At 35.2% G+C, this 20,570-nt stretch overlaps 1 protein-coding gene, 1 non-coding gene and 1 pseudogene across 2 annotated transcripts; 1 reads left to right on the forward strand and 2 right to left on the reverse strand.

Annotated features, from left to right (window-relative positions):
- The first annotated feature begins 4,739 nt into the window (after nt 1–4,739).
- LOC104089878 (two-component response regulator ORR24-like) lies at nt 4,740–9,858 on the forward strand. The gene is made up of 6 exons (XM_009594881.3): nt 4,740–5,463; nt 6,227–6,379; nt 6,710–7,102; nt 7,199–7,275; nt 7,607–8,869; nt 9,588–9,858. Exons 1-6 carry the CDS (start codon nt 5,340–5,342, stop codon nt 9,660–9,662), a joined length of 2,085 nt encoding a protein of 694 aa, XP_009593176.1. The 5' UTR covers nt 4,740–5,339; the 3' UTR covers nt 9,663–9,858.
- A 652-nt stretch (nt 9,859–10,510) lies between these two features.
- On the reverse strand, nt 10,511–10,656 carry LOC117275124 (U2 spliceosomal RNA; annotated as a pseudogene).
- A 1,443-nt stretch (nt 10,657–12,099) lies between these two features.
- Nucleotides 12,100–12,294, reverse strand: LOC117275123 (U2 spliceosomal RNA). The gene has a single exon (XR_004505284.1). It is a non-coding gene; the product is annotated as a U2 spliceosomal RNA (small nuclear RNA).
- Nucleotides 12,295–20,570: the final 8,276 nt, after the last annotated feature.

A 20,570-nucleotide genomic window follows, 5' to 3' on the forward strand; every position in this document is an offset into this window, starting at 1 on the left:
TAACACAAGATATTTTGTGTATCACACGGACATAGAGACTAATACTATATTAAAAGCACGAAGACCCTTACTAAAATGTCATTCGCCTTTTTTATCCTTTAAAAATTAATTTCACACTAGATAAAATAGTCATTTCATTATTTTTCCATAATTAGGAATTTAAATCACCTAAAATTTTGGACCTTAAATCCTTCCTTATTTGAACTTGGTAGAAACTCCTAATATTTAGAAATTTATAATATATTAAGTTTTACATTGTATAAATTATTTCCTTGTTTGAAGTACTAACATAAGTATAATTAATATATTTCACGTTAATTTTATGACTCTTTAGGAGATTGAAATTAGCTTAAATTAGTTTTAATTCATTGCAAAACAAGTTACTTACAAATATATATTCACTCTTTTTTTAAAAGTTTAAAGATAATTGTATACTTAATATTGGAACTAACTAATCAATATGTATTAGTTTCGAAGTCAAACTTCACCGTCTTTGCTAAACAAATATACGTGGATATACTATTAAATATTTTATTCAAATATGCTATCAACTCAATCATTCAGAAATAACATGCGATATAACAGAGTGAAAGAAGAGATAGGATTTTTTAAATTTTTAATCAGATAAACAAAATAAAAAAAAATTAAAAACCTATTGCACGTTTATTTTACACTTAACTCAAACAATATCGAAAATCACAATGACTTCATTATATGCCTTTCTGTAATTGTAAACGTTTCGGGAAGGATAATTCTCACGGCACAAAATGTATATGTAGTAATGCAATTTATGTTGCAGCCATGTTGATTAATATTGATTTATCTATATCTATATATTGATCGTCTTTCCCCTTTAAATATATATTACACTTTGAATAAAATATTATTTAATTTTTTAAAATAACATTTAATACTTTGCTATCAATAACAATTATTGCTTATTAAATCTTTTGTATTGAACTATTCGAAACTCCTAATATTTTGGACATCAATATCAAGAAGTTGTGAGGTACGTGGTTTTGAAACAAAATTGATTTCATATCCAAAAGTAAAAATAAAAACTAAAAACTTATTTATTAAATCCTATCTTATCCGAACTATGCTAGAAATCTTGATATTTAAAATTTTACAAAGCTAAGAATTTTGAATGATATAACATGACTATAATTCAGTAGATATTATATTTGTACAATTTTTGTATCATACACAAAAAATAGTTTTCTCTTCAACGGATTTTTTTATGTATAAAATTTGAAAACTACACTCAACAATTAATAACAAAAAATGATTAAGAGTATAAAAGAAAAATAAGATAACTGCGATAATTAGAGAGAACGACAAAATTCATAATGAAATATATTTCTTCCTTTATTAAGCTAGCTAAATGGAATCAACTTTCATTATTTTCAGAAACCTATACTTTTTAATTTTATTTTGTTATCCAAATGCATTATTTAATAATTTTTAAAAATTATATGTTCATTGATATATGGTACATGTACAAAATACATGCCTAAAAACTAAGAAGGAAGTATTATAATAAAAACATGATAACTTGTGAAATCGAATAAAATTATATAAGTGGAGCAAATTTTTATTTGAATATATTGACTGAGGTAATTGAGTACTTCTATGCGGCATAATAGTTTCCTTTATTGAGTTAGCTAAATAAGATCAACGATCATTGTTTTTAAGAATTTATTATTTTTCTTTAAATTTTATTTTATATTTTAATATAATATTTATATGATTTTTAAAATTTTTATAATATATATATATATATGCAAGCATCCCCCCACCCCCACCCCCAATAAAAAAAACTCTTTTCTACAAAACTAATTATTTTCATTTATAGACCCCTATTTGTACATTAGAGGAAATTCTTTGTAAGTCAGCAAAGTAACATATTAATAATAATAATAATAATAATAATAATAATAATAATAATAATAATAATAATAAATGATATATACAACAATAGTTCCCCCGCTTAAATCCTTTTTCATATTCCAGTTGTATCATATATATCATTCGTCAACTATCAAAGGGTTTGGTTAGATAATTCAAAACTATAAAGAAAATGGAAGTACTTCATCGATTTAGGAAAGGTGTTAAAGTCATAAACGTTCGAAATATTTTTTCCCCATAATACTATCCTAATTTATTATACTAAATCTTGAAGAATGGCGTACTCCACCGAAGTTTGATCAGTTTAACATAATTTGCCAAAAAATTATAGTATTATGTATTTAGATTAAATATAACGTATTCTGTATATTTATATACTAAAATTTGAATATCTTTAACAGCTTTGTGGTGTTGCTCATGTATCTCTCTCTATACATATTAACTCGGGCGGATCAAATATCTAATTTAATTGGTCAACTAATCAAATATCTAATTTAATTGGTCAACTATTAATATTTTTAGCATTAAAATAATTATAATATTAAAATTATGAGTTCAAACATAATATTTATTAAGATTTTAGTAGTTTTTATATATATATATTTTCATACCATGTGTCTAAAGTTATGAGTTCAGTCAAACCGAAACTATATATATATATATATATATATATGTATGTATGTATATATATATATATATGTATGTATGTATATATATACACACACATTTAGTGAGTATCATTTTATTTAGGCTATCGAAATTCTTGGCTTTTTCAGCCAACTATGAAGTGATGCAAGAATATCCTCCCCCCCCCCCCCCCCGAAAAAAACCCTCTTTTCTACAAATTAATTATTTTCATTTATAGACCCCTATTTTCTAACGAAATACAGTGTCGTACTAAAAAATGCCTCATGAATGGGCTAATTAGTCATTTCATACACTAATTAATGGGAAGTCTTTTCATTTAAAAGTTGAAAATAAAACATTAAATCACGCAATCAAAGAAAGTAATAGCTGAAATGAATGTTTGTAAATCATTTCTACAAAAGGAAAAACATCATTAGCATTTAAGTTCTAAATCATCATTAATTAGACAAGATTCTTCACGGATTTTCCATTCTACTCATCCACTTCATTTCTAATAATTTTACACTTTTAGATTAAAAAAACAGTACTACGAATAAAAAATAAAACAATTTATTGTATAATATAAATCATACTAAAAGGCTACATCATAATTCCCAGGTAAATCATCTGACTTTCTTCAACAAACATATTTCAAGGAAAATAAACATAAAAAATTCGTTTATTTAATGTGTGCCTATTGTAGTTAGAAAAAAATTAAGACGTTACAGTTCGAACCTTCGTGTTCTAAGTTCTAATTTCAATAACCTCCCAAGGACCTCTTTTACCATAGATTTTGCCAAAATAAACTTGGGTTTTATTTGGCAAACACATGTTTTGCCATAGATTTTGCTTACATTTTGGCCAAATCCCAAAATCAGGGCTAAAATATCAATATTATATTTTTTAAAAATTGATCCAAAATTTTGTATTTTATAAAAGAGCCCACCATTTAAACCAAAGTTCATCCAAAACAGATGTCCAAACACATTTTTATATTCAAACCAAAGTTCACCCAAATCAATTTTTTCAGAATAAATTTGGAAATCTATGGCCAAAGGTTAGCTAATACTTAACAATTGTTGTCTAGTAAGTCTCTTTTTCCCTTTATTAACAAAATGTAAAAAGAACTGCTTTTACCTTTCATTGGCAATGTTTCTAAATTAGGTAAATCCAAGTAACATTCAAGAAAACATCAGCTGTTAAGTATATATGATTAATTAAATAAAAGTCAAGTAATTTTGACTTAGTGGAAGTATGGACAAAAGATTGTGAAATTCCGAAAAAATTTAAAAAAAAATTCAAGTGAAAATAATATTTGAAAATTAAAGTTGTGTTAGTAAATGCTTTTGAATTTTTGTGAGTGATTTAAAATGAAAGTTTTAAAAAACTGCTTTTAGCTAGCGTTTGGCCATAGATTCTCAAATTTATTCTGAAAAATCTAATTTTGGTGAAGTTCGGTTTGAAGATGAAAATGTGTTTGAACATCTGTTTATGGTGAAGTTTGGTTTGGAGAAACATGAAACATGACTTATACCCACAAGTTCTAAAAACTATCACAAATACCCAACAGTATCATTATCAATAACATTCATTATATTATCGCAAATCATAGTCCTGAACATAAATAAATTTGATACAAAATTATCATTTTTATAATGAACTACATGATACACTATCAGATGACCGAGAAGACGAAACAACATCGTTACAAAATAATAAATGGTGGGTTCTTTTATAAAATACAAAAGTTTGAGACAATTTTTAAAAAATATAATAATGATATTTTGGCCCAAAACCAACTATTGGATTTGGCCAAAATGTAGGCAAAATCTATAGCCAAACATGTGTTTGCCAAATAAAATCCAAGTTTATTTTGGCAAAATCTATGGTCAAACGGGTCCTAAGAGTTTTTCGAATTTCCAAAATTTAACTTGAAGTGAAATTTAAAAAATTTATGGCCAAACTTGATTCCAAAAAAGTAAAAATTTTCTGAAAAAAAGTGAATTTCTTTTTTATGGCCAAACGGGCCCTTACTATCCAAAATGGAAGGCCAAGATTTTTTGGTTGTAAATGGTGTACATAGATATGAGTTACATGTGATCATTTCCTTAAAAGTCTACCAGCTCAGTTCCAAATAAGCATGCTTCTTGTTCAGTAAAGTTGAAAAAAAGCTACACAGAAGACTATAAACAAAACTATACTATATATATTCACTCAACTGGCAAACTACATAAAACAATATAGCTTTATGTCCACATATAAACGTAGCAAAAAATCATTATTTTATTACTACCAATGTCTTTTTGTGAGCAGAAAAAGCAAAAGACAAACACAGGGAAGAGAGAGAATAAGAAGAAGAAAAAGTTAAAGTCTTGATTGGTTTTATGTGTGTATTATTTGGTGTATTGTATTTGTTAAGTTGAAAAAATTCAGTACGTTTAGGCCATCACTATCGATTTATTTTACAGCTTTACTTATTACAACTCCAAAAGTTTCAATCTTTGTCACTTTAATTGATCTTTTTCTTCATTATTGGATTTAGTCAAGCCGTTAGCTTATTTGGGTTTTCAAGAAAGATTTAAGAAAGTGACCTTTTTTTTGGTTTTATGCTAAAGTTTTAATCTTTTTCTCAAGATTCAGTTTAAGTGATCTCTTTTAGCTTTTGGGTGTTTTTCAATTTGTGGTTTAGTGATAACTGTGGAGGAAATTAGAGGAAATATGCTAAAGTTTTAATCCTTTTCTCAAGATTCAGTTTAAGTGATCTTTTTTGGCTTTTGGGTATTTTTCAATTTGTGGTTTTAAAGATGACTGTGGAGGAAAGGGAGAATTTTGATAATTTTCCTATTGGTATGAGAGTTCTCGCTGTTGATGATGACCCAATTTGTTTGAAGTTATTGGATGGATTGCTTAGGAAATGCCAATATCAGGGTATGTTGCTTCTATGGTTTTTGCTAAATTCTTTTGGTGTCTTAAAAATTTCATTTTGGGGTATTAATTTGGAGTTGTTGTAAAGTTTTCTGAATTGGTTTGTAATTTGAGGCTAATTGCAATTTCTGCTGTTTGAGAAGTTGTTTTCTGTTCCTTTTTTTTATAACTGTGTTCTGATTTAGACTTTCAAAAGGAACAGTTTAGATCCTTTTTTTTTTGAGCTGTAAAAGGAGCAGATTGGATCTCAACTTCCAGAAAAAAGGTTTTCAATTTTTTTTGCATAGTTCCAAGTCTTTTTCATGTTTTTCGATCGCTGTTAGTCATTCCTTTTTTTTTTTTTTTTTTTCTTTTGTATAATTCCTTTTTCAAGTAACTTTGGACTTCTTTTGATTTGATTTTAGGCCTTTCTTTTTAGTTTTTACTATGTAACTGTTTATAACAAAGTCCAAATTCTCCATTTTGTACTCTCTCATTCTGAGTTAAAGTTATCAATATGGTTCCTAAGAACATATGAGTATCTGATCTTTCAGTTTGTCCTATGGATAGTCTGGTTTGAAGCCTAGTTTTCTCTCAGATGTTCATTGGAGTTCAACTAAGCTCATATACCACTGTAAATTTGTTGGGAGATTTGAATTATTTGCTCTTTGTCGTTTGAATCTTCCTAGAACTGATTTTGTTGTTCATTTATTTTGAGTTCTTCTTCCCCCCAAAGAAAATCTTTAATTGCATTGCAAATTTCTGAATATGATCTGTTGTGTCACAGTAACTACGACAAGTCAGGCAAGAACAGCATTGAAGATGTTAAGGGAAAATCGAGATAGATTTGACCTGGTAATCAGTGATGTCCACATGCCTGATATGGATGGCTTTAAACTTCTGGAGCTTGTCGGTCTTGAGATGGATCTTCCCGTCATAAGTAAGTGCAATCAAATCTCCCTATACCAGCTTTGTTTGTTCTGACGTTTTCTTGGTTTTTATAGTGAAGGACTGTTACACATCTATAACAACATTTGACGTTTAAATATTATTTGATTATTATAGAGAGGTAAAATATAACATAAAAAATTGGTTACGAGAAACATGGTTTTTATAGTGAATGACCGATATATAGGGATGCTGCCTTCATTTATCTTAATTGTAGATCTATCCTTGATGTTCTTTACCCCTTGGCTTCCGTTAGATAAAATATTCTTGCATCAAGCTTTGAATATCCTTCCCTTTACTTATATTGAGCTATTTTGTCCAGTGTTGTCAGCAAACAGTGATAACAGACTTGTAATGAAAGGAATAACTCATGGTGCTTGTGACTATTTGGTGAAACCTGTCCGGCTTGAGGAGCTGAAGAATATATGGCAACATGTAATAAGGAAAAAGAAAGTTGAACCTAAGAACCACATCAAGTCTGATGATCAAGACAAGGCAAATCAGGGAGGTGGAGAAGGTGGCAAAGGACGACAGCTTTCAGGTAACGCAGATCAAAACGGGAAGCTTAACAAGAAAAGGAAAGATGAAGAATATGAAAGCGATGAAAATGGAAATGACGATGACGATCCAACAACTCAGAAGAAACCTCGTGTTGTTTGGTCTATAGAGCTTCATAGGAAGTTTGTTGCAGCTGTTAATCAGTTAGGCCTTGAAAGTGAGTTCTTTAGCATTAATATGGTAGTGTTTTTCTATCTTTATTATGGATGTTTCCATATTAGCAGACTGGTTACTCATCCTGTTTGTGACGCAGAAGCTGTTCCTAAGAGGATTCTCGACATGATGAATGTTGATGGACTTACAAGAGAGAATGTGGCTAGCCATCTTCAGGCATTAACCTCTCTTTGTTCTTTTATAATTCTATATATTGCGATTGAGTCCTGTTTCTTTACAGAGTTTAGCTGGTTGTTGAACTTAAGAATGGGAAAGATCATATAGAAATTTTCTTGCTACATTTTCACAAATGTTAGTTAGCTAATGTCTGCATTTTATTTTTAAATAAGCATTTGAAATACAATGAAGGGAAGCAATGCAGTAATTCTCTATAACAATCACAATGGTGTTCTATGAGTTGTCCTGTGCGTAATTTCCTTTTCTTAAGAGAAGCACAAAGGTATATAGTTTGAAAAGTTTTAATAAGGCTTTTCTTTTTGTGTCACAGAAGTATAGGCTCTACTTGAAAAGGATCAGCTCAGAAGCAACCCAGCAAGCCAACATGGTTGCCGCATTAGGTGGAAAAGATTCTGCGTACATGCGAATGGGTTCACTTGACGGGCTTGGTGGTTTTCGAACATTGGCTGGATCCGGAAGGTATGGTCAGGCCAGCTTATCATCATCATATGCATCAGGAGGTATGCTCGGCAGGCTAAATAGTCCTGCCGGTGTAAGCCTTCGCAGTCTGGCATCATCGCCGCTGCTCCAACCTAATCATGGTCAAAGTTTAAGCAACTCCATGAATTCTTTTACGAAGTTGAATCCAAATGTTCCACCTGTAAGCCAGAATGCTAGTTTATTCCATGGAATTCCTGCATCGTTGGAGCTTGATCAATTGCAGCAGAGTAAGCGTGCCATACACATGGGAGAACTGAATCCTTTGGATGAGCACGGACTGCTCACAGCGGCCAGTAGTACATTCATGGACTCTAGATCTGTGGTTGGTAACTCAAACAGCTCGTTGTCCAATGTCTTAAATAATCCTATATTGCTTCAAGTGAGCTCCCAGCAACCACGGACAGGGGGAGGATTTGGAAATCAACCTTCTCTCAACGTCGCTTCTTTTAGCTCTGACGCCTTTAATACTGGAGTAAGTGGTTCTTCCAATTTTCTGGACCATAGTAGATATAATGAGAATTGCCAAAACTCTATCCAGCCTGTGAAGTTCCAGTCAAGTTCTTTTCCTTCGACTGAACCTTTTAGTAACAGCCATTTGCCTCAAGATAGGGTAAGAGAGAATAGCACTTCAGCTGGCCCTCATTTGCAGAACAGCACCGTTGATTTTTCTTCCTCGACCATAGTATCCCTACCTTTTGAACCTTCAAGAGGAGAAACGCAATGCCTGGAAAGTTTAGGGGGTGGTGTTCAGATTATGAACCAAGCACACTGCCAACCGTGGCCGGATCAGAACCAACATTATTCCCAGAACTCAAACCATATTTTTGGCAACATGAGCTCTCAACTTTCCAGCAATGGTGGTGTGGCGTCTTTACCCCAGAGCATGGACCAAAACAATGAAGTGGTCTACAGAGGGGTGGACGTCTCTTTGATTGGCAGATCAAATGGAGGTTCTTCAGCACTCATACAACATAGACCCAACTCGAGGACGAGGACAAGTGAAGACTATCTCTTCGAGACAACAAAGCAACAAGTTGGTTTTCTTCCTCAGGGCTATGGCTCCCTTGATGATCTAATGAGTGCAATGAAACCGGTAAGATAACTTTTTTTGGACTTGTCTTTCTTATTTTTGAAGCTTTCAAAATTTTATTTCTATAGTTCTATTGTTAACTAGTCATTGATTCTAAAGCCTGAACGACAATCTAGAACACCACATACATATGTTAGTTGCATGTGCTATTGATTTTGAAATAAAGATGAATATCATTACTTGACCTCAATCCTCAGTCTCAAGTGTGTGACTGATCAAGCTTTTCTTGAGGAAATGACTCTTAAATTGGTGTCCTTGATCAGAGTATATAATTCTTTTTATATGAATTGTGAATGATATAAGTTATACCTTGGTAACCATGTATCCAACTCATGAAATAGATCTATGGGTTAAACCTTTTAGATAGTTAGCATTTGACCCATTATATTTTTTAAGTTATGAGTTCATATTTACTATTTATTACAATTTTAGTGGATTTTTATACATAAATTTATACTCTGCTTCGAAAGTACTGGGTTCAGATGAATCCGGTACTACTTAGATGCATCTGCCCTGACTCCAGGAATTTTATGTCATGGATGCAAATTAATGTATCCTAATAGGATGATATGATCCTAATATTTCTTATTTCTCCGCAAAGATCAGATTATCAGTCATTATAACCGTAGTACTTTAGCAGGAGGAAAAAATGCACTCTTTATTGATATCTCATATTGCATGACATAAATTCATATTAAAGGATTTTATTTGTGTGATGCAGGAGCAACAAGATGGAGCCATGTTAGAAGGGGGAGAATTTGGATTTGCTGCTTATTCTTTTGGGTCAGGTTTATGAGGTTTTTTAACTATCATATTAAGAAGAGAATTTTAGGACTGTAGCAAGATTTATTTGCTCATTTAGGAGTCTAACAATATGTCTACAAGTACTACTACTGCACCCCTGCCTTCTTTTCCAGTGTTCCTTTCGAAAGCGGAATTTTGTTATTGATCGTAGAAAACCACTCAAATGCTAATTACTTGTTGCTTCTGAAGGGCCGGTTCTGGTAGTTCAACTGAACCGATTGCTTTCATTTCAAACTATCTAATTATATGCGGAAAAAGTTTAAAGTTTATACATATAATAAGGTTACACTCATGTTGAACTCATTGACTCTTGATCCTGATTCGCCTCAAGAGGGGCTATATAGGCGAGTCAATCACGTTTGCAGATTCATGTATCAGTGACACACTAATGTTATGAGAGATCAGAGTCTTGACACTAGAAGTACTACACACATCTCACCAAAAACTGCTTAGCTCATGATAGATTAAGACTCTTCTTTGGCTTAACGAAGCAATAAACTGTCTCTGATCCTTCTGTTTAAAACTATTTTAGTATGATCTTAAAATTTGTTTCAGTTGACTTCTCTACAACTTTCAGGAATTCAGGACAAGCAAGTGAAAATCAGGCATTTTAGCGTACCCTTGAATCATGATGTTTGTGTACTAGTGGAGATACTCATATTTACCTAATGCAAGTACAAAACTAAGAAGAACCTTGGCTTCAAATTTGAAGTAACTAAACATTTATCTGTATTAAAATCCAACTATAATGTTCCAAGTTAAACAAATGAATAGCAGTATATAGTTTACCACAACTAATTATCATTGTTTTAAGTTTTCCAAAAAATTTAAATAGATTTGGTGGGGTGTGCCAGGCCAAGGCTATAGTGCTTACACCAAGGCAACACTTGAAAGTCCCGAGTTAATATCGTGAAAGTCAATAACTCACATGTCAGATATTAAACTGATAAGAACATATATCTTAGCCAAAAGGCCGAGAAAGGTATGCTTTTCAAAGTGCAAGGTCCATCTGTTTTATACTAGTTCTAAGAATTCTTCTAAACAGAAAAATCACAATTCAAAAGGACAAAAGGGAAAGATTAAACTCTTTTCTGGCTCAATCAATGTTTCTTCTTTTATTCAACTTGAATGCTTCCCTAGAAGCAAAATAGAAGAAAGCCTACACTCTTTTTTGATCTAAAGATATAAATTCTCAGTTCCTAACTGTTGTGACGTGTAAAATAGAATACTAGAAATATTATAATCAGGATACTGGAAAGAAAAGAGTAGACAAGAGATGAAATAGATCCACACTCTATGATACAAAAATGCAAGCAAATCTAGATCAAACTTAGGTTAATTAGCCGTGCCTAAAGGAAAGAAAATTTTCATCAAACCGATCCATTTACTATCTATTATTTGATTGACTAATACCTTAAACTGGAATGAGTGCTGTAATTGTGGTTGTAGAATCATTAGCCATTGACTCTTCCTCGCAAACCTCTCGTCCACGATATCTAGTTCTTTTGTCGTCCAAAGACCAAATCAATCTTTGGCCATCCTAATAATTCATAGGCGTTCTCATTTTTAACCAAATTAGAACTATAAGCAGGACATGTAAACATTTTGGCCTTTATCATCAAAAGATGGCACAGTGGAGTAGCAAAAGAGATAAGCTACTCATTGTGAATTCTTAAAGTTTTACTGAGAAGCTAAATTTTGAGCACCAAGATGCTGGAAATTTTTGTTTCAAATCATCTGACTGATTTCTGTGTCCTTCAATTTTTTTCCATTTGAAAGCTTAGGCATGAGAACAACATCGATTGCATGTATTTAAAATACTCTGGACTACAATTGAAGGGGTGTGCCAGGCCAAGGCAGTATTGCAACACCAATGCGATACTTGAAAGTCCCCATAGCAAGCTACCGTGGTGTACTTTCTCCCTAAGAAAATTGAGTTAATATCGGAGTTATGACACGGGATGATCAACTATTCAAGACCTCAACATTGAGTTAATATCGGAGTTATGACACGGGATGATCAACTATTCAAGACCTCAACATGCGAATGCTCAAGTAAGGGGCAGCCCGATGCATAAAGTACTGCGGAAGGGCTGGCATCAAAGGGGTGTGATTTAGACTATTAGTGACTATTTCTACGGCTCGAACCTATGATCTATAGGTCGGAGACAACTTTACCATTGCTCCAAGGCTAAAATCTTTGAGCACCAACTTTGTAAATATTTTGTTTGAAATCATCTGAGTTTCCTTTTACTTTTTCCTTAAAAATGAGGCAAGGAATGCAGAAATGCTTCATTTTAATTTAGGATTCTTGTTCAAGTCAAAGCTGTCCAATCAGAAGATTAAAGAGCCAAAAATACTCATAACTAGCTCTTGAAAATCCAATTAGCTGTTGTAGAAATGAAAATCATAGTTTTTGACTACAATTGAAGGGGTATGCCAAGCCAAGGTATAGTGCAACACCAAGGCGATACTTGAAAGTCCCAATAGCAAGCTACCATAGTGAACTTTCCCCCCTAAAAAATTAAATTAATATCATGTGAATCGATAACTCACGTATCAAATATTAAACTGATAAGAACAAATACTACACCTGATCTTGGCCAAAAGACCGAGAAAGGTATGCTTTTTAAAGTGCAAGGCCCATTTGTTTTATACTAGTTCCCTTTTGTTCTGCTTTATTCTACTTCCAGTGTGGGACGCTACACAATGGAAACTGCTAGCATTGTACCTAGATGAATAAAATTATCAAAAGTAAAAAAAGTAAAAGAATAAACTCTTTTGCCTAAACCAAAGGTTTTAATTAATGGAACTTGTCTCATGAATCCATCACAAAATTTCCAATTAATGCTAGTATTATCAGCTAATCAGAACGTTTTGATTTGCCAAATGCACTATTAGTTTATACTCTTTCATATATATATATATATATATATAGTGCAACTCAGTTTTTATTTTTTTATACCGTTTCTCAGCAGAGCACATTTCTTGCTTATCAATTAAATTTAGCATCTGCTTCTTAAACTAAGGTAACCATTTAAGAAAAACAATGAACAAAGAAATTTTGCATGCTCTTAGAAAGCCAGTACAGCATTCATCGCATGTATTTGGGCAAAAAAAACTTTGAATTACATTTCGTGGGGTGCGCCTGGCCAAGGTAATAGTGCAACACCAAGGTGACACTAGAAAGTCCCGACACCAAGCTACCGCGGTGGACCAAAAATGCACTCGGAACGACTAGAATTTTTTTGACCGACTCCAGTTGACCTGAAATTTCGTAGGTCCATAGAAAGGCCTGGTGATTAATACTCATCTCTTTGCCATGACATTCAAGTTCATTTTATGACGTTTCGGGAACATGCAATACGAATTTATAATTATATTCATTTTTTCGTCTGTTTTAGTACATGCTAATTTTCTAATTTTTTTACGGACTCTGATTGGCTTGAAATTTCGTAGGTCCATAGGAAACGATATAGTGACCAATACTCATCGCTTCACCATGACTTTCGGGTTCATTTTTTGCTGTTTCGAAGTCATGCAACACAAATTTATGATTATAACTATTTTTTTTGTGTACAGTACATTGTAAAAATAATTGATGGACTCCGATTGGCCTGTAATTTCGTAGGTCCATAGGCAACTGTATAGTGTCCAATACTCATTGCTTCTGCATGACTTTGGGTTCTTTTTATGACGTTTTGGGATCATGAAACACGAATTTGTGAGTATATTTATTTTTTCTGTGTATTAGTATATACTGATTTTGTAGAATCTTTTTGACGGACTCCGATTGACTTGAAATTTCGTAGGTCAATAGAAAACGTCCTAGTGACCAATACGCATCGCTTCGCCATGACGTTAGAGGTACATTTTTTTTATGTTTCAGTGCCATGCAATACAAATTTATGATTATATCCATTTTTTCGTATGTATTAGTATATGTTAATTTTGTTTTTATGAACTTCAATTGGCCTGAAATTTCGTAAGTCCGTAGGAAACAAATAGTGACCAATACTCATTGTTTCGCCATGACTTTCGGGTTCAATTTATGGCGTTTGCAAGGTCATGCTATATGAATTTATGAAATTTCATGTGTATTAGTATATGCTAATTTTGTAAAATATTTCTGACGAACTCTGATTGCCTGAAATTTCATAGGTCCATAGGAAACGGCCTAGTGAATAATACTTATCACTTCGCCATGACTTTTGAGCTTATTTTTTGGCGTTTCAGGGTCACGCAACATACATTTATGATTATATTAAATATTTTGTGTGCATTACTACATGCTGATTTTGTAATTTTTTTACGGACTCCGATTGGCCTGAAACTTTTTAGGTCAATAGGAAATGACCTAGTGACAAATACTCATTAGTACAAGAATTCATGATGATTCTCACATTTTTCTATGTTATAGTCTAGATCATCTGCATTAATTCGAGCGACCGACTTCGAATCTCTTAAAATTTTACGGGCCCATGAAAACTGATCTAATAAATAATAATCATCGCATCGCCATGACCGTTCCTTATTTTTTGGCGTTTTACGGCCATAAAATTAGAATTCTTCCCGGTTCCTAGATTTTCGTGTGTTATAGCCTATGCCATCTGCATGCATCCGGGCTATCGAACCTGAATCGCGTTGCCATGACCGTTTCTCGTTTTTGGCATTTTAGGGCCATAAAATTAGAATTTCGCCTGATTCCCAAATCTTCGTGTGCTATAATCGACGCCATCTGGGCGACCAGACCCGAATCGCCTAAAATTTTGCTGGCTCATAAAAAATGGCCTAAGGAACAATAGTCAGCGCTTCGCCATGACCGTTCCTCGATATTTTGCATTTTATGGCCATAAAACTTAGATTTCACCCGATACCTAGATTTTCGTGTGCTCCACGTCATCTGTATGTGATCGGACACAAATCGCCTAAAATTTTGACAGCCCATCAAAAATGACCTAAGGAATAATAGTCATCGCTTCGTCGTGACAGTTCCTCGTTTTGGTGTTTTAGGGCCATAAAATTTGAATTCCGCCCGATTCGCAGATTTTCATGTGATATAGCACATGCCATCTACATGCATCCGGGTTGCCGAACCCAAATCGCCTAAAATTATTCCGGCCCATTAAAAATTACCTAAGAAATAATAGTCATCGCTTCGCCATGATCGTTCCTCTATTTTGGCATCTTAAGGACATAAAATTGGAATTCTGCCTGATTTCTAGATTTTCATATGCATAGTCTATGACATTTGCATGCATCCGGACGACCGGACCTGAATCGCCTAAATTTTTGCTGGCCCATAAAAAACGGCCTAAGGAATAATATCATCACATCGCCTTGGTCGTTCCTCATTTTTTGGTGTTTTAGAGCCATAAAACTAAAATTTTGCCTGACTCCTAGATTTTTGTGTGCTATAATAGACCACGCCATCTGCATGCATCTGGACGACCGGACCCAAATCGCCTAAAATTTTGTCGGCCCATAAAAAATGACCTTAAGGAATAATAGTCATCGCCTCGCCTTGACTGTTCCTCTGTTTTGGCATTTTAGGGCCATTAAAGTGGAATTCCGCCCCATTCTCTAATTTTGGTATGCTATAGCCCACGCCAATTGCATGTATCCAGGCGACCGGACCCAAAGCTCCTAAAATTTGCTGGCCCATTAAAAATGACCCAAGGAACAATAGTAATCTATTCACCATTACCATTTCTTGTTATCTAGCGTTTTAGGGTCATAAAACTGGAATTCCGAGATTTTCGTATGTTATAGCCCACGATTTCGATTGATTCTCAGATTTTCATGTGCTTATATAGCCCACACCATCGACATGCATCTAGGAGACTAGACGAATCGCCTAAAAAAATTTCAGTCCATAAAAATGACTTAAGGAACAATATTCATCGCTTTGCCATGAGTGTTGCTCATATTTTGCCGTTTTAGGGTCATAAAACTTGAATTTCGCCCGATTCCCAAAATTTTGTGTGTTATAACCTACACCATCTGTATGCATCCGGACAACCATACCCAAATCTCCTAAAATATTGTCGGCCCATAAAAAATGACTTAAGGAATAATAATCATCGCTTCAACATTACCATTACTCATTTTTTGTCATTTTAGGACCATAAAACTGGAATTTCCACCTAGATGCATCCGACCGATCGGACCCATAACACCTAAAATTTTGACTGTCCATAAAAAAAATGACCTAAGGATCAATAGTCATTGTTTCTCCATGATCGTTCCTAATTTTTTGACATTTTAGGGCTATATAACTAGAATTCCGCTTGATTCATATTTTGTTGTGCTATAGTCCATGTCATATGCATGCATCCGGGCGACCGGACCCGAATCGCCTAAAATTTGCCGGCCCATCAAAAATGACCTAAGGAACAATAGTCATCACTGTGCCATGAACGTTCCTCAGTTTTTGGTATTTTAGGGCTATAAAACTCTAATTCTACATGATTTCTAGTTTTTCGTGTGCTATAGCCCACACTATCTGCATGGGTAGGGCGATCGGACCCGGATCTCCTAACATTTTATCGGCCCATCAAAAATAACCTAAGGAACAATTGTCATCGCTTATTTATGATTTTACTCGATTTCTAGATTTTCGTGTGCTGTAGCCCACACCATCTACAAGGTACGTGCGATCGAACTCGGATCTCCTAATATTTTGTCGGTCCATAAAAAATGACCTAAGTAACAATAGCCATCGCCTGGCCAAGACCGTTCCTTGGTTTTTGGCATTTTAGAGCCATAAAACTAGAATTCCGCCCGATTCCCAGTTTTTTCGTGTGCTATAGCTCACGCCATCTGCATGAGTCCGGACGACCGAACCCGGATCACCCAAAAAATTTCCTACCTATAAGAAACGACATAAAGAACAATAGTCATCGCCTCTCCATGATCATTCCTCATTTTTTGGCTTTTTAGGATCATAAAACTGGAATTTCCCTCGATTCCCAAATATTCATGTGCTATAGCCCACATCATCTGCATGGGTCCGGGCGCCCGGACTTGGATCGCCTAAAAAATTTCAGCCCATAAAAAATGACCTAAGGAACAATAGTTATCGCCTCGCCATGAATGTTCCTCGTTTTTAGCGTTTTATGGCCATAAAATTAGAATATCGCTTGATTCCCAGATTTTCGTGTGCTATAGCCCACGCCATTTGCATGGGTCCGGGCGGATAGCCTAAAATTTTGCTGGCCTATCACAAATGACCTAAGGAATAATAGTCATTGTCTTTACATGATCGTTCATCGTTTTATGGCATTTTAGGGCCATAAAGTAGGAATTCTACCCGATTCTCAAATTTTCATGTGCTATAGCCCACGCCATCTGTATGGCTCTAGGTGACTGGACCCTGATCACCTAAAAATTTGATGGCCTATCAAAAACTACCTAAGAAAGAATAGTCATCGCCTCGCCATGGCCTATCAAAATTCTGATTTCTAAATTTTTGCCACGCCATCTGCATGGGTCTAGTAAACCGGACCCGGATTGCCTAATATTTTACCGGCCCATCAAATACAACCTAAGAAAAATTAGTCATTGCGTCACCATGACCGTTCTTTACTTTTTGGCATTTAGGACCATAAAACTAGAATTTCGTCTGATTCACAGAATTTCGTATGCTATAGTCCACGCCATCTACATCGGTCCGGACAACCGTACCCGGATCGCCTAAAGTTTTTCAGGCCTATCAAAAATGACCTAAGGTACAATAGTCATCGCCTCGCCATGATCGTTCCTCATTCTAGGGCAAAAAACTGGAATTCCGTCTGATTCTCAGATTTTCGTATGATATAGCCTACGCCATTTGTATTGGTCCAAGCGAATGGACCCGTATCGCCTAATATTCTGTCGCCCTATAAAAAATGACCTTAAAAAGAATAGTCATCACCTCACCATGACCGATCCTCGTTTTTGGTATTTTAAAGCCATAAAACTAGAATTCTATATGATTCCTAGATTTTCATGTGCTATAACCCACGCCATCTGCATGGGTCGAGAGAACTAGACCCGGATTGCTTTAAAATTTTGCCGGCCCAATAAAAACGACTTAAGGAATCAAGGTCATTGCCTCGCCATAGCCGTTCCTCATTTTTTGACCTTTTAGGGCCATAAACCAGGAATTTCTCCTAATTCCTAGATTTTCTTGTGTTATAGCCCACACCATCACTGTTCCTCTTTTTTGGAATTTAGGGACATTAAACTGGAATTTCGTCTAATTTCCAAATTTTCGTGTGCTATAGCCCACACCATTTGCATGGGTCCGAGCGACCGGACACACACCACCTAAAATTTTGTTGACCCAAAAAAACGGCCTAAGGAACAATAATCATCGTCTCGCCATGACCGTTACTCATTTTTAGCGTTTTAGGGCCATATAACTAGAATTTCGCCTGATTCCCAGATTTTTGTATGTTATAGACCACGCTATCTGCATAGGTCCAGGCGACACGACCCGGATCGCCTAAAATTTTGTCGACCCATCAAAAACGACCTAAGAAACAATAGTTATTGCCTCGCGATGATCGTTCCTCATTTTTTGGCGTTTTAGGGCCATAAAACTAGAATTTCATCCGATTCCCAGATTTTCGTGTGCTATAGCCCACGCTATCTGCATGGCTCCGAAAAACCAGACCGGATTGCTTAAAAATCTTCCGGCCCATAAAAATGACTTAAGGAACAACAGTCATCGCCTCGCCATGTCCATTCCTCGTTTTTTGGTGTTTTAGGGCCATAAAACTGGAATTTCACTGATTCCCAGATTTTCAAATGCCATAACCCACGCCAATTGTCGCCCAGACCCAGATAGCCTAATATTTTTTTCGGCCGATAAAACATGACCCTAAGGAACAATAGTCATCATCTTGCCCTGACCGTTCCTCATTTTTTGGCTTTTTAGGGCCATAAAATTTGAATTTCGCTCGATTCCTAAATTTTTGAATGTTATAGCCCGAGCTCTCTGCATGGGTCCGAGCGACCGGACCCAGATAGCCTAAAATTTTGCCGGCCCATAACAAATAATCTAAAGAACAATAGTCATCGTCTCATCATGATTGTTCCTCATTTTGTGGCGTATTAGGGCCATATAACTAGAATTTTGCCTAATTCCCACATTTTTATGTGCTATAACCCACACAATCAACATGGGTTTGGGCGACCGGACCTAGATTGCCTAAAATTTTCCCAACCTATCAAATATGACATAAGGAAGAATAGTTATCTCCTCGTCATGACCGATCCTCATTTTTGGCGTTTTAGGGCTATAAAACTAGAATTCCGCCTGATTTCTATATTTTCATGTGCTATAGCCCATGCCATCTGCATGGGTCCAGGTGACCATATTTTAGGGCAAAAAAACTAGAATTCTGTCTGATTCTCAGATTTTCGTGTGTTATAGCCCACGCCATTTGTGTAGGTCAGAGCGACCGAACCCGGATCGCCTAAAAAACTTTTCGGCTAATCAGAAAAGACCTAGGGAAGAATAGTCATCTCCTCGCCATGACCGATTCTCGTGTTTTGGCATTTTAAGGCCATTGAATTGGAATTGCGCCTATTTTCATAATTTTCGTGTGCTATAGCCCACGCCATCTACCTGGAGCCGGGCGACCGGATCCGGATCGTCTAAAATTTTGCCGGCCCATTGAAAATGACCTAAAGGACAATAGTCATCCCCTCACCATGAATTTCTCATTTTTGGCATTTTAGGGCCAAAAAATTAGAATTTCGCTATATTACTAGATTTTTGTGTGCAATAGCCCACGCCATCTGCATGGGTTTGAGCGACCGGACCCGAATCGCCTAAAATTTTACCGGCCCATCGAAAATGACCTAAGCGACAATGGTCATCGCCTCGCCATGATCGTTCCTCGTTTTGTGGATTTTATGGCCATTAAGCAGGAATTCCGCCCAATTTTAATATTTTCGTGTGCTATATAGCCCACGCCATGTGCACGAGTCTGGGTGACCGATCAAAAGCAACCTAAGAAAGAATAGTCATCGCCTCGCCATGACCGATCCTCATTTTTTGGCGTTTTAGGGTCATAAAATTGGAATTTTGCCCGATTCCTATATTTTCGAATGTTATAGCCCACACCATCTGCAAGAGTCCAAGCGACTGGACCTAGATAGGCTAAACTTTTGTCGGCCCATCAAAAATAACTTAAGGAATAATAGTCATCATCTCCCCGTGACTGTTCCTTATTTTTTGGTGTTTTAGGGCTATAAAACTAGAATTTCGCTTGATTTCCAAATTTTGTATGGGTCCGGGCGACTAGACTCTAATCGCCTAAAATTTTACATGCCCATAAAAAGTGACCTAAGGATCAATATCCATTTTAGGTCCATAAAACAGAAAATTCGCACGATTCTCAGATTTTCGTGTGCTATAGTCCATGCCATCTGTATAGGTAACCGGATCGCCTAACATTTTGCCGGCCCATAAAAAATGACTTAAGAAAAAATATTCATCGCTTCACCGTGGTCATTCCCCATTTTTTGGCGTTTTAGGGCCATATAATTAGAATTTTGCTTGATTCCCATATTTTCATGTGCTATAACCCACGCCATTTGTATGCATTCGGGCGACCAGACCCGAATCGCCTAAAAATATTATCGGCCAATAAAAAATAACCTAATAAACAATAATCATCGCTTCCCTATGAGCGTTCCTCATTTTTTGGCATTTTAGGGCCATAAAATTGAAAATCTATCTCATTCACAGATTTTCGTGTGCCATCTGCATGCATCCGGGTGACCGGACCCGAATCGCCTAAAATTTTGCCGGCCTATCAAAAATGACCTAAGAAATAATAGCCATCGCTTTTCCATGATCGTTTCTCATTTTTTGGCATTTTAGGTCCATAAAACTTGAATTTTG

This window comes from Nicotiana tomentosiformis, chromosome 6, assembly GCF_000390325.3.
Source record: "Nicotiana tomentosiformis chromosome 6, ASM39032v3, whole genome shotgun sequence".
Lineage (NCBI taxonomy): Eukaryota > Viridiplantae > Streptophyta > Magnoliopsida > Solanales > Solanaceae > Nicotiana > Nicotiana tomentosiformis.

What these genes read in the sequence shown, in the direction of transcription:
- LOC104089878 (XM_009594881.3), top strand. Translation starts at nt 5,340, where the DNA reads ATGACTGTGGAGGAAAGGGAGAATTTTGATAATTTTCCTATTGGTATG. An exon ending in GATGGATCTTCCCGTCATAA is followed by an intron (nt 6,380 to 6,709) that starts GTAAGTGCAATC and finishes TATTTTGTCCAG; the next exon opens with TGTTGTCAGCAAACAGTGAT. An exon ending in ATGTGGCTAGCCATCTTCAG is followed by an intron (nt 7,276 to 7,606) that starts GCATTAACCTCT and finishes TTTGTGTCACAG; the next exon opens with AAGTATAGGCTCTACTTGAA.